Source organism: Anguilla anguilla, chromosome 1 (assembly GCF_013347855.1).
Source record: "Anguilla anguilla isolate fAngAng1 chromosome 1, fAngAng1.pri, whole genome shotgun sequence".
Classification (NCBI taxonomy): domain Eukaryota; kingdom Metazoa; phylum Chordata; class Actinopteri; order Anguilliformes; family Anguillidae; genus Anguilla; species Anguilla anguilla.
This window is the reverse complement of record NC_049201.1, coordinates 26,941,143-26,956,334: the sequence shown is the minus strand read 5'-3', so window position 1 is coordinate 26,956,334 and position 15,192 is coordinate 26,941,143. Positions and strand designations below refer to the sequence as shown.

Here is a 15,192-nt window from a genome sequence, read left to right as displayed (position 1 = left end):
CATTTCTTAGTATTAATAAAGAAAGCCAGTAGAAATATGCCCCAATGTATGCATGAGATATTACTGATATGGAACAGTGCATATGTTGCACAATTATAGTTATGAAATATATAAGTGTAAGTCTGAAATTTGAAACATTGCCCCATTCAATCCTTATTCATAAATACTGTACATGCGGCAACTTTGATTGATTTTAGAGTAATATCGGATAATTTGTTCTATGAATCCAAACTAGATTCTTAACAGCTTTCTTTCAACCACAAAAGCTGCACTTCAGTTTATGAAATTAATATAGAATAAAATATGGAAATTGGCATGTGATGCCAGGCTTTACATTGAATTAACATGGGAATTATTTTACAATTTTGAACAAATTTGTATACTTTTTTGAATAGAATCAAATGTTCCCATCACACATACTCACGTTATTTTTTTATTTTATTTTTTTCAAAACTGTGGTGAGTTACAAAATGATCACAATCAACATGTGTTTGTTTGAGTATGTTCTACTTGAAATTAAGTTTCCCCAAAATGTCATAATTCAAAGTATGTATTTGAAAGATATGCATTAGAAGTAGGGGATAACAAAGAAAAAGTTATGCTGAGGATCAAGGCTACTACCCAGCCACGATGGTTGAAATGGTTAAAACTACATTTTACCACAGGAGGAAAACTCAACCCCAAGTACAAGCTTTTGAATTATGGTGAATTTAATAATATGCTTGTTGAGCTGGAATGTCCCATACTACTGTCACAAGACTTGACCTACAAAGGGACCCTTATTAAAATATTTTAAATTCCAGTTATGGAGCCTCAAAAGTTCAAAAGGTCATCTTTCTTTTGTCTGTTCATCCAGGAGATAGGAGAGGGTCATTTGCATACATTTTGGCTTTCATGGATGTGTTTGTCTCCATTTGTTTTGTTCTTCTTTCAAAGGTTGAGTTGATAGCTGAAGGCATGTTGATTGCAGGTTCCTCAGAAATCTGATCTTTACCAGTAGACCGACGTGGAGTCCGGTGAACATGGAGGTCTTTAAGCTGTGTGGTTTAACCCACCATATTGCTCAGATGTGGAATCCTACATCATAACCGAATGACACATCTGAAGTGTAGTGGTTAGGGAACTGGGCTTGTAACTACGGTTGTAGGTTTGAATCACTGCTGTTGTGCTCTTGAGCAAGTTACTTAATCTGATTTCCATGTCCAGCTGTATAAATTGATTGTTTGTAAAGAATGTAAGCTGCATAAGTCATTCCGAATAAGTGCATCTGCCTTAAATATAAAAATGGCCTTGAATATAAAGGCCTTCAATATAAAACTTGACATTGCTTTTTCCTTGTTAGTGAGAATCCATTATCCTTAAGATTCAGGGCTAGTCAATGACATCATTTAGACCTTTCCATCCATATGGCATCAGGGCAGACACTGAGTAAGTATGGAGTAGGCTGGCGTGTGTTACTCGTAGGTGACACTATGGCCAATATGTGCTGCTCCATTTAATCTCCTTGTGTTTTTAGCTACAAAGCCATACCATGGCCTGAAGCAGGAAGCTTTCAGAAATTCATCTTGACATATGAGATGCAAATGAGCCAATAGCTTCAATCTTGCTTGAATGTGACCCTTTTCACCTTTGTGACTTTAGCCTCCCTATTCGATCCCCTTGTCCCTTTGGAGTCCCATAGGACATGGTAAGATACGGAAGACAGCCTAAGACTCTTCTGATCCTACTTGATGCCCATCAAGGTCTTTCAGTTGTTTATTCATATTCTTACTTTGTCATCTGGTTCTCTTTGTGTTCTACAATTATATTCTTAGTGCTTTTTTTACTGAAGTAAGTAGGGATTCTGGACATTAGTCTGTATCCCAGATTCAATCAACATTTGTTCTTTCATCTTCAAATAATTGCAAATTTATATATATTTAACACTTATCTTTTTGGTAGAGGACAAATTCTGACAGAATCAATGCCTGCGTCTGAGACCAAGAACAAAACGAATATGTCATGCAAAAGGCTGTAATATGTATCTTTAACCCATGAACACTATGAGGCTACACAATACTGTGGTTGCGCAAATGATATCTTTGAAAATATGTAAATAGCCGTTTGGAGGGATTGTCAGTTTGAATTGACTTGCTTTTAAATCAATAAACTTCCTCATTTGAGTGCCGTTTGTCTTGCAGATGACTCAGTGAGTGACTGTGCATCACTGATATGCAAATATGGAGCACAACATCTGAAAATAAAGCAAACAACTAATATTGCTGCTAATATACCTGCCACAAGAAACTTAATTTATATTTTAAAGACATTTGTCCAATAAATATGGTATATGTTGTCCCCAGTTTGAACTTCAATAGGCATATAAATTGTCATTTCTATATGAATGTGTATGCTGTATTATACCAATTTTAATAATTACCAGAATATCTATAGTGTCTATGTGGAGAGTAATGTTATGCTTGTTCAGAGCTCCCGGATTGTGTTTTTGAATCCCCCACCTGATTTCACTGCTGACTGTCTAACAAAAGGTGTTTTCCCAATGTCAACATGTCAACGCTTGCAGCTGTTTAACACGTCAATAAAATGATGCTAATAGAAAAATACAAGGTTAGAACACACGGCTTGGGAATTAAGGAAGCAACAGCACCACTCACTGACTGTGTGTGTGTATGTGTGTGTGTGTGTGTCTGTGTCCTGTCTTTTATGATGAGACTGAGGAAACAGCCTTCGGAATTCTGCCCTGCAATTTGGAATTATTTTATATCGAAAATAAATCACAGCAGGGATGAATATAATGGTTTGAATATAATTTAAGAAATGTATTTAGTTTAATTGAACTCGCTGCTCTTTGGTAGATTGGAAAGCTTGCTAGCTATCTGTTTTGAAGACTTTAGCCATCTCGGTGGTGGTAGCAATTCCCTATCTAGTGTATTAATACATGAATGTTCCGTTGATTTGAATTTAACATTGGCATGCTAACGAAATTCATAGTGCTCATACATAGCCAAACGTTTAGAGGAGTCATTTGTCTAAACTTATTCAGTGATTTGTGGGAGAAATAGAAAAACAGGAGAACAAGTCCTGAGGTGGTGAAGTCTGCATTATTAGACCACATTATTAGGCAGCCATTAGAAAGGTATTACACCGTACCCCTTAACTTTCAGCGCCATCTGTGTCTTGTTTCAGGGATCCAGTTTCGCCTCCCTTCACCCTGCAGTGTGGAGCAGACCACACAGCAGCCTCCAGGTAAGGGGCTGTTCTGCTCAGTGGAGCCTGTGCCGTGGAGATCTTCTGTCCATACCACTAAAAGGCATGAGAATATGACTTCTGCATCTTCAAACACTCTACATATTATATGGCTTGTAATGCAATTAATTGTTCACAGTTCATAAATGGGTTCAAATATAGCCTGTCAATGTTGATTTACATTATACTGTTCACCAATACACAAGTGATCAAGGTGATCTGTTTTTATTTGGCTGCTGAATTGTTTTTATGGATAATTTGTAAATAGATCTAAAGAAATAATTGAGCCAAAAGCACTTGTTACTAACAAGCTCATTGAATGTTGTAAATGACATTTGTTTATAGTACCTTTGACACCCCTTGCATAATGTGACTGAAGTGTACAGGGATTAAATTATAATCATATTGTAGGTGATTAAATAGCCACCTCCTCTTCACACTATGGTTTTCAAACTTATATTAAATCATTTTAAGTGAGAGAATTTAAGAGCAGTCACATAGAGTTGTGATATGAATGAATAATTATAAACAGCATTCAACATATGTGTGTTCCAAAACTTTAAAAATCAATTATTCAAAAATAGTTGCATTCATATATCTCATTGTAAAACCCCAATTTAAAGGCTATTTCAAAACGAAATTATCTTGGTTGCAAAGAATGAAAAGGAAAGAAAAAAAAACATTGATATATGTTTCAATATTCTAGCAGGGCAGGACATTTATAGCTAGTGAAGGTATAAATAGAGAGAGCACTCAGCTTTTGTAGCAACAGCCACATCTCAGGTACTGCATGTTCAAAAATGTGTTGCAAGCAGCACCAGTGAAGAAGTTGCAGATGTGTTAACAACTCCGAAGAAATGGCACTAAACAAATAAGACAGAAGAGTCTGATGAACTATATGCAGAACATGGTCAGATCATCTGTAAGCAATGAACAAAAACGTTTAGTCAATTATCAAAAAATACAGAAACCACATATTACTGGAACCAAGGTAGGAAATTGTCTGTGGATAAGAAAGTGGCCTCTCTTATACAGGGATTACCAGACCAATCAGTTGCATAATGCCTTGCACAAAATATTGGCAAATTTGTGCAAAATATTGATACTTATTTACAGTGATAAGGGAAGGGTTCAGTGACATTTTCTTCCCCTGAGCATTGTAGACTTGTGATACATGTTAAAAAGGCTATTCATCTCTATGGATACTCTTGCTGAATAGATCTTTCAGGCCATTTCTCATTAGAAGCACTGGGATCCATCAAGATCAGTTGATACTTGATACTGTGATAAATGTCCTCTGTGTTAAAATGTATGAATACGCATTTGTATTTCTATTGAAGTGACATGTGAAGATGGACTGAAAGCACCATTTTCAGCACTTCTGTGTGCTTGTTAAGACAAGGAGCTCCAAATTGTGAACGAGATGTTGTCTTAATATCCTTCCGAATACTTCACAGACTTTAAAAAAAAAAAGACAATACACCTCACCTTCACTTTAATTAATAATCCCTAAAAATATCTTGTCAGCTCGCTATCAAGCCTTCAGGGTCTCGTATAGTAATTTCGCCATACATCTTTCTCCTTGAGCGGCTGTGTAATCAGTCGCATTGATTCATGAGGGTGCCGGCGTTTATCTGGCGAGAAGATTGGAAACGGGCGCAGAATGTGAAATTGTTGTCCCCTCCTCCCAGAGCCACGGGAAGAGAGGGCCAATCGGAATACGTGACCTTCTGTTTCAAAAGTGGCGCTCTTGACTGATGCTCCCTCGAATCTGTGACCAGACCATCATGGCACGGTTCCAGAAAATAGCCTCCTTGTATATAACCTTGTAATTTAATAATCATGTTTCTCTGCGAATCAAATCTTAAGACACACCAGGGGTTTGCAAACTGGGGTCTATTTTCCATTTTGTTGATGTGGTGGTCCTCAACCACAGCATGATCTTTTTAGGGGGGGCTAAAGAAAAAAAAATGTTTAGGGTACTAATACAGCCTTCTGAACATACGCCTTGTGAATACCATGATTGGCATAATGATAGAGATGCTGTTTTCGTAACGTGTATTTAGACTACAGTTCACTAATAGGGAGAATAATTTACTTTCCATGGGAACTTCAATGGGGAAGTTACCCTTAATTTCCCAATATTATGTCTGATGATGGAATTCATCAGAGATTCTCTGTGTTTCTCTAAAGGCTTATAAAACTGAAATGCTGTGTTTTTCACCATGCTAAATTTGAGCTGAGAAAAAAAGTGTATACTTAACCAAATACGCCAAGAGACGAAACCACCCTGAAACTGGTGCGTTATTTGAGCTCCATGTTTGGAAATTTTTCAATCTGTGCGATTCTCATTGATGTGCAAAAACTCACACAGTTTGTTTGTTTATGTGTTAACAGACCAGTCTCTTGGGAAAGCACTTTCATTTGATTTATGGTTTAATAGAAGCGGTTATTTTCTGTTGCATGAAATAAATCAATTTGTCAATCAACAGTGAAAATGAAGTTGACTAATGGGGTGTGTATACAGTTATGCCATTCCCCAGACAAGGTGAATTTTTGGTTGCCTGGCCATTGCCATAAAGTTACGGCGAACACTCCCGGGTTTCACATGCATTTGTCTGGTTTCCTGGATGGTGCTTGAAAATGAGAATTTTCTTTTTCTCTGTTTTATTGTGCATTTAATGTTATCAGAAATGCTAACAAAGATAAAAATATGGTATATCAATTGCTTCTCATGACTAAATGATAGCTATCATGAGATGGTTACCAACAGGGTTGTTGGCAACATGCCTAGAATGTTCTTCTGTGACTAAAGAAAGACAGCTAATAGTTCACATGCTGTACTTCATGTTTCTTTGGTCAATCTAACCAAACATGTTCCAATTTTGAAAAGCTTACTCCAGGGACCTGTATCATGAAGAAGGATTACTGAGTTACTGTAGCAGGATAACTGCGCTGGTAAAACCCTGAACAGCCTTTTACAGATTTAGGAGGGTTCGGAATTTTTCCAGCTATCTCAGTAATCCTGCTTCATGATACAGGCTCCAGAAGGATGTGAACTTAAACCTCCAATTTTACCAACAGAGGTGCATTAGTATGTCAAGGCCAGGTATTTGTTAATAAGTTGGGTCTTTGTCGAAAACACTACAATGGAACTTTTCATACTGCTCACACTGTCTGTGAGGGGAAGCTTAAGAGCATGGCTGTGGGACCTGTTATCCCTTTAATAAACAAACCAATTTAGGCTGGTGAAGAAAGGTTTAAGATGATAAAAACATGGTCTCTCAGGTTGCTCAAAAAAAAAAGAAAAAAAAAGAGGCCAAAATCAAACTGAGAACAATTTAGCTTTGGGTCCATCTCTGTGGATTAGGGTCATAATCTCATTTGCACACGAAAGAAGATATTCTACAAAAGAGCCCTTACTCATCAAAAAAAGGAACTTTAGAGAGGGGGCACCATGAAGGATCTGGTGTCAGCACCAGATCCTTTTTGTTTTTAATTCAGTAGGTGTACTGGGGTTACAAAAGGATACATTCCCCCTCAAACTTTCTGGCCATTTGCTATGTCATACACATTAAGTGCACTTCCTGGATATGCACTTACAGTATACTGTAATATCAAGTGATATTACTCTATTTTCTAATTATGCATTATGTTCTGCACATTGATGCTTAATTCTGATCAATAGCCTCAGCATGAGATGCATATTTAATTTTTTTCATTAATTTTTCTTCCATTCCCTTGGCTTGTCCTTCAGCGATAACATACACGCCCAGTTATAAGAAGACTCCTCCCCCCGTCCCGCCCCGCACCACCTCCAAGCCGCTCATCTCCATAACGGCCCAGAGCAGCACAGAGTCGACGCAGGACGCCTACCAGGAGGGCCGGCACCCCCAGGGGGCGCCGTGGACCCAGGACAGCCTCGGAGAGGGGCTGTACAACTCCACCGACAGCCTGGACAGCACCAAGGCGGTGACCATCGCCATGGAGATGGCGGCTAGCAACCGCCACCCGTCGACGGACAGCCACAGCTCGGTGCTCACATGCGACAAGGCCGTCCTGGTGTCCAGGGCCGAGGAGTACCTCCAGACCCCGCGCTCGTCCATCGGCATCCAGGTGGGTTCTGTTAAAACAGGGGAACCCCCACTCCCCCGGCAACACATCTCTCTCATTCCCGAAATTATCATCCGACGAGTCATCCAGCTGCATCAGCAGTCCAGTAATTAGGATTCCCTTTGCATTGGTTCTTCTCTGAAGGGGTCATTGCAAAATGGCTGCTTTGCTCCCCCACTACTCCCACTCCAATCAATGCAATCTTACAGTTCCCTCTGAGAATTGCCAGACCTGCCGCTAAGTATAATGGAAAATACGTCAACTCCATTCTTTTTTCATCATTTTTAATAATCGCGCTGTCTTTTATGGTCATTGTTATTGCTACTTTGGTCTACAAACCTGCTGCCCATCTGTTTGAAATCCTCACGTATTTACACAAGGTTGTGGGATGCTACTGATCTATAGCTGTCAGTCTCCCTCTAAATCTCTCTCCTTCTCTTTCTCTCTGAATACTGCGTCATGGAGCCATCCTTGTTCAGTTGCTGGTGTACAGCCAGCGCATGGAGGATGATAGATGATGAATGTAAGGGCTTGTGCTTAATGGTGGACTGCAGGCTCTGCACATGCACATGTGGCTGTGTCCCTGTCCACTGAAATTACCACCCTGGTGACCGCTTTGATTTACACAGTTTTTAATCATCTTGAAAGCAGCCAGCACATGCCGGGCTCCCTGACTGTATTGGTATTCAGAAGGACTCCGATGTTGTGAGTGAACTACAAAATGGTTTGTTTTTAGCAGTGGACTCCAATGTGACCTGGGAGAATCCCTTTCACTGAGACATCTGTGAAACAATGTTGACATCGTGTTTTTGCACAATTCATTGCCCTTTTTTCTCCCAAACGGGTAATTACCAAACGAGTTGGCTTTGAATTAACGGGGTCGCATTAGCGCTGCACCAGTTGCTCTCTTGCAAGGAGGACATACATTCACCGTTGAGTCATTGATCATTTCCTGTGCTGCAGGTCACTCAGTTCTACAGGAGAGCTTACACGTTTGGAGTCGAGGTGTACACTATATGACCAAAAGTATCTGGACACCCCTTGGTCTGGGGCTGTTTTTCATGGTTTGGGCTAGCCCCATTACTTCCAGTGAAGGCAAATCTTAATGCTACAGCATACAGTCACATTCTTGATGATGCTGTGCTTCCTCAACAGTTTGGGGAAGGGCCTTTCCTGTTTCAGCATGATAATACCTCTAGGTACACAAGAAGGTCAATATAGAAATTATTTTGATGAAAACAGTGTGACTGGCCTGCACAGAGCTCTGGCCTCAACCGCATCCAACACCTTTGGGATCGATTTGAAAGCCAACTGCAGCCAGGCCTAATCTCCCAATCAGTGCCTGACCTCATTAATGCTCCTTTGGCTGAATGGAAGCAAATCCCCGCAGCAATGCTCCAACACCTAGTACACAGCTTTCGCAGAAGAGTGGAGGTCGTTATAGCAGCAAAGGGTGGACCAACTCCATATTAATGCCCATTATTTTGGATGATATGTTGGATGTCTGGTGTCTACATTTGGCCATGTTGTGTATCTTTCATTGAGGTTGACTGGTAGCCTGTGGACTACCAGCTGAGTCACTTCAAGAGTCTAATGACTTTGTATTTAAAAGGACTAATGTAGCCATAACCCAAGAATTCCTGACCACCATAAACCTGCTCTACCCCTGCCGGCCTGAATCAGAATTAGCACAGCATTCATTTAATTTTATCACTGCCTGACTTCTCTGTGTCTGGCAGTACACATGATGTATCAAGGATGTGTCACACTTCCAATATGACCTTTCACCTTTCATTCTCACACACTAATGTGCATGTTTGCATATAAAACAGACAATCATTTGCTGGTGCCAAGGCTTCAAATGAGGACCTGTCAACCACGGACTGGGAGCAATTAGAGTTATAATTAGTGTTATTTTTTCCTAGTTTTAAAAGATTTTTTTTAAGTTACTTGTTTGGAGGTATTGTTGCGCATCCAGAATCAGTCTCAAGCCATTAATTTGAGCCATTAATTCTGCGGTAGAAGTATTATGATCTTCTAGAAAACATTTAACTTTTCAATTTGTTTTACTCTGAATTATTTTCGGTTAGAAATGAAAGAAATTGCGTTAAAACCCTTATTGGCCATACAACTACCGGACATTTCCCCACATATATAAATCTTGAGTCATCATTGATGTTAAACTGGGGCAAAGTGATTGAAGACATTTGATTTATAACCTAAGCCCTGGAATTTTTCATCAGGGATTGTGTCAACATGTAGCAATCCTGATACAATTACATTAAACAAGCAGAGAGAGAGAGAGCAAGAGAGCAAGAGAGAGAGAGAGAGAGAGAGAGAGAGAGAGAGAGAGACCCAGGCCTCAAAGGTCTTCTGCCCTAAACATGAGTGGTGATAATGTAGCAGGCAGTTAATGGCGGCCTTTCCATGCACCCAGTTATCCAGTCTGCACCTGGATAAACAAAAAAAAGAATCAAGACTATGTATACCTATTCTGTACTGCCTGAATGTAGGCCCTAGGGTGATGGCCTGGATTCATTCAACATTCAATTCCAATTTACAGTTGGAGTCATATATTGTATTTCATTTCTCATCTTTATTTTGTTTTCTTGAGGTAATTACAAGTCGTTTCCCTCAATTGACTGTATTTAAACACCACATAATGGCATTCCCCATAGCTGTCAGATCAAATTCATTTTAGTCCAGTTTTTCATTAAATTAAGCTGAAATTGTTAGTATGGCTTTAAATTGGACAAATTGATCACTCCTGATGGAAAAACCCAAAATCACGCTGGAAAAATAATCTGTGATGCATGATGTAATGCACAGAAGACAAATAGCTCTGCTATTATACCTTTAGGCTGCAAAGCATTTGGTTGGAAAGATGACAGAAATGGACAGATGGACTTTGATTGAAATGGACTTTGAATCTGAATCAAAGGACATTATCAGCAACTCAGATTACTTGGACTCTGATGAGTCTGTAAAAGACATAATCACTGATTCTGTTTTGGAAGTTTGAGCTCAGGTTTGAGCCAGAGTTGGAGGATTCTTCCCGAAGCCAACAACCAGAGCACTTTCTGGGAAATTCCCTTTTAAGTAATCCTGCCCAGATTCATACGAGAAGACCGATACCAATTGTGTGCATCCCTGAGCGTCCAGTACAAGGATAATAGACAATACGGGATACATACTACATACATACTAACTTTGTTAGCTCTATCAATGGCTGCAGATGGACAGCACTAGCTAGCTTAGCTCCTATCTTAGGATCTACCTCTAGTGAGCGAATTAGTCCAGCATCATGTCGAACTTGTTTTCCATTAGTCTTGTCACAATAACTTTCTTATTCTATTATCTATTATTTGAATTCTAATTCTAAGCTAATTCTTTAATGGAAAAGGGGATAGCTATAGCTGATTTGACAGCATCTCACTTCCTCATAGGTGATCATTCCGAAGATTTTGAAAAGGGCAGGGCAAAAGGAGTAAGCGATAAAATTGTGTTTTGTAACATTGTGAATCACAAAATAGGGCAACATCTTCCATTTGGCTGGTGTATTTAATTCTTTATAATATCTGGTGCTGACCCTTTAAGACTTTGCTACTTCTGTCTCCCAGGAGAGGTGATGCTGATGGTAGGTAACAACTAGGAAGTGGTGTACTGGTGGAGTCCTAGCTTGATGGTTAGCAGAACAGTTATTCAATCACAGAATTGCACACACAGACACGCATATATGCATTTAACTTGTACCAAACATGAACAGTAAAGAAAAAAACTACAGTTAATATGATTTCTGATTGAAGGCAATTTTCTCTTGAATTTGAGAGCTTGCATTGGTTTTGTGTTATCTGTTTTCTTCACAGCACACAACAAACAAACATTTAATTATAAGTCGAAGGGACATTCGTCTATTGAATTCAGACTACCGTCTCTGAAGTCTGAATTCCGTCAACAGTTGTTCTTTACTATAAATAAAGCTGTAAAAGGTTCCCGATAAAGTTTTTTTTTTTTTTTTTTTCAAAGAAAGCACAGGATTTTCCATTAATTTTGGTTTGGTGATCCCTGAACCTATCAAGCTGTGGTTGTGAAGAGAGAAATGTTGATTGAATTTTTATTGAAGTCTCTAAAAGCCTGATGAGAATGGCATTTTTCAAGTGCTTCATATCCCAGGATTCCACTGGGAAGTGGGTTTCTTGGTTTTCTTCTAATAACGACACTGAACCTCTCAAGGTTTGTCTCTGTCAATTTGTGTTAGACAGTTCATCTCTCAGGATTTGCTTTAAGTGCTAGATTTTGTGTATGCTGTTGTATGCTGTTTTATGCTGTAATAATTTTCTTTTTTTAAATAATGTTGTGGATGATGACCCATGCAGTGACCTCTACTGTGGGGGAATTTTGGTCTTTAGCCTGTGGTGTTTTTCGTCGCTCCTGTCGTTGCTGTGGTAGGTGGAGACAGCGACAGATCCAGAGCCAGAAAACAAACGTCCCACAGAATACCATTCTATAGGGATTCAAGTGGAGGACGAGAAAAGGTACGTGGCGTGCAGACCCAGTGTTTTATGAAAAGAAATACGGTATCATTTCAATGCACACATACATATTTGATGGCCTGTTATTATGTTGTGTATTGTGCACAGTGACTGCAAACAGCATTGTAGTTCTGTGGGAATCCTTTTGTCATACGTCTTCATGACTCATTATGTAGTGACACATTTGCAACCGTTGGATAAGCATCAGCAGTTAATTAACATAAAAGGAAGCAACTTGTCACTGACCCTCTGTTCTGTCTCTTTGTGTATGCATGTGTATGTATGTATTTATGTGTGTGTGTGTGTGCACATTTGCCTGTGTGTCTATTTGTGTGTCTTTGTGAGTGTACATGCATCTGTGTATTTGTATGCATGTGTGTGTGTGTGTGTGTGTGGTGCACATGTGTTTGCATGTGTGTATGTGTGCGCATGCGCGTGTGTGTTTGTGTGTGCATGCATGTGTGTATGATTGCGCGCGTGTGTGTGCATGTGTGTGGTCCATGTGCGTTTACTTCCATGTGTGTGGTGTGTGTGTGTATGTATGGTGCACATGGGTTTGTGTGTGTGCGTTTGTACGCGTTTGTGTGTCTGTGTCCATGTGTGTGGCGCGCACGTGTGTGTGTGCGTGCGTGCGTTTGTGCTTGCGTGCGTGTGTTTGCGCGTGTTTGTGCATGCGCGTGCGTGCTCACGTGCCCGTGTAATTGTCCCCGTGCGTCCGCGTTCCAGGCTGGGCCGCTTCAAGCGCTCCAACAGCGTGACGACGGCGGTGCAGGCGGACCTGGAGCTGGAGGGCTTCCCCGTGGCCACGGAGGACAAGGGCCTGCAGTTCGGCGGCTCCTTCCAGCGCCAGCAGCACTCGGAGCCCAGCACGCCCACGCCCTACGGCGTGGTCCGCACCGTCCGCACGCAGGGCCTCTTCACCTACCGCGACGACTACCGCGCGCCCGCCGAGCCCCCCAGCCCCCAGCGCCCCGAGCCCTGGCTGGCCGACACGCCCCAGGAGGCCGCCGACACCGGCCGCGCCTCGCCCGCCCGCCGCGACGGCAGCTGGTTCATGCAGCTGCTCCACACCGAGACCAAGAAGATCGAGGGCTGGTGCAAGGAGATGGAGAGGGAGGCCGAGGAGAACGACCTGGAGGAGGACAGTGAGTCCGGGGCTACGGTCAGGGGGGGCGAGGGGTTTAAAGGAACGGCTGACGCAGAGATTTGTGTATCACATTTAAAATGTGAAATGCAGTTAATATACAACTTTTTAGTATACAACCTTTTTATGCCCTTTTGTGCTTTATCCCCTTTTTTGTCCCTGATTTGGAATTCCCAATCATTGACCAGCAGGGGTCGCTAGTGAGCGACGAGGTGCTGTCCTCACGACCGGTTGAAAGCCTGCTATTCCTGGCTGATGCTAATTGCGAGCTGCCCTGTGGGGCTGCAGGCCACAGTCGGCATTGGCATGGTCTGGATACAGTTTCGGACCGTGGGGACCATCAGTCCACTAGAACAGTGCATTAACAGGATAAACCACCCAGCAGCCCAGTATACACCCCCAGGGTCGCTGCTTCAATGCTTCATTTATTACCAGTCATCAGTTACAGTTATGCCTCTGTGATCAGCCCTGGCTTTTTTTCTGTAGCTTCATGTGGCATGAAGGGTGTATAAAAGTCACTGGCTTTGGGGGAGTGCAGGCAGTTTGACTGCGGCGCTCTTTTTGTGGAGTTTGGGTGGTACTTTGGCGAGTTTATCGGTAGAATAACCTCTTCCAGACTGGCGAAGAAAAATATGATTGAAAAGCAGGGGATATGCCAGCAGATCCTGGAACGCAAATGCACAGAATTCAACCCTAAGAAGCTCCCTTCGAACTGTCTCATCCTTGTTTTGCAGAGCCGTGTAATTGAATTCTCTGTGCAATGTGGCGTGTGGATTTTTTGTGAAGCTGTGTCTCACTCCTTGTCTTTTAGTTCTCGGTAAAATCCGGAGCGCGGTGGGAAGTGCTCAGCTCCTCATGTCTCAGAAATTCCAGCAGTTTTACTGGCTGTGTCAGCAAAACCTGGTATGTAAACCAGGCAGTGTGTGCATGTGCATGTGTGTGTGTGACACTAATGGTCAATGTACACAGGCTCTCGCAAGATTATTTAAATTATCTTCACTGTTTCATCTTCTGAGATGTACAAAACTGTACAATTGGAAAAACTTATTTTCTATTGAAGAAATGATCTGTATCAGACCTGGGTCAAATACGTATTTGTTTTGGATTCAAATACTTTTCAACGCTTTACTGATCTTGTCCGGTGTATTGGAACCAATTAAATACTCTCAAAAAGTGCAAACCCCGCCTTCTGGTCATATTGGCAGGCTCAATTACACCATCAATAGAGCACAGAAAAGTATTTGAATTCAAAACAAATACGTATTTGACCCAGGTCTGTTCTGTATGTCTGCACTGTTCTGTAACTGTACTCACAGGCCTCTGGTCTTTCCATTATAAGTGAAGAGCTATATCTAAATCACAAATCCAATGCTTCTCATTATATCCCCAAAGTAACTGAAATGTGAATTGACTCTTTTGTGAACTGACTGCTGTGCCCCGTTTAAATAATATTTCTTTCTAGTATTTTCCCTTCATGTTATTTGCTTTCAGGATTTTACTTCTACCAGAAATTACAAAGCTTGTGAGATACACCTTCCTTCCCTGACATTTCAAGGAAAGCCTTATTTTAAAAGTGTATACACATTGAGAACACAGATTTTGGTATTTTGAAAGACTCCGCTTGCCAAGCAAGTGGGTTGAAGAGTTTAGTAAGAGCTTTTGCTCATACTGACTTTTATCATCAGATTAATTGTAGATCTTGGCTTGAACAAAAAAATGAAATGGAGACAGAAACTCTCTGGGGAGAGCGGCGTTGGATTTAGTCACATGTTGACACATTGCGGCTTCAATTTCGTAGGATCCCAATGTGAGTTGGCATCCGGTCCCTGCGGAGACTGTGCAGAGATGCCACCTGTTTGCGACTGAGCGACAGGTGGCCAGTATGAGCAACGGTATCTGCCAGTGTTCGGATGGGCAGCCTGCCTTACAGCAGGGTTCCTAAACTTTCTGAGCATAAGACCCACTGTAAAGAGCAAATTCACTTACTGTACACATAAATATTTTTGGCTAATTCAGAAACTACTTAAAGTACACGCTAACTAGTGCACTGTGAGCAAATGTAAATGGATCAAAAAATATGTATGTTTCCAGGCTGGTTACTAGAGGTTTCTGGAACCATCTGTGTTGCTGTGCTATCGGCTATCAATGTTTTCTCTT

The 15,192-nt window shown here is 41.2% G+C and overlaps 1 protein-coding gene across 3 annotated transcripts in view; it reads left to right on the top strand.

The window, feature by feature from the left end:
- Positions 1-15,192, top strand: part of dlgap2a (discs, large (Drosophila) homolog-associated protein 2a) — a 223,705-nt gene that overhangs the window by 200,806 nt on the left and 7,707 nt on the right. For all 3 annotated transcript variants that reach the window (XM_035413153.1, XM_035413310.1, XM_035413234.1), the window contains 5 exons: positions 3,187-3,246; positions 7,004-7,362; positions 11,809-11,894; positions 12,618-13,036; positions 13,847-13,938. In XM_035413153.1, the coding sequence (XP_035269044.1) occupies positions 3,187-3,246; positions 7,004-7,362; positions 11,809-11,894; positions 12,618-13,036; positions 13,847-13,938 (1,016 nt within the window). The remainder of the gene's footprint in view (positions 1-3,186; positions 3,247-7,003; positions 7,363-11,808; positions 11,895-12,617; positions 13,037-13,846; positions 13,939-15,192) is intronic.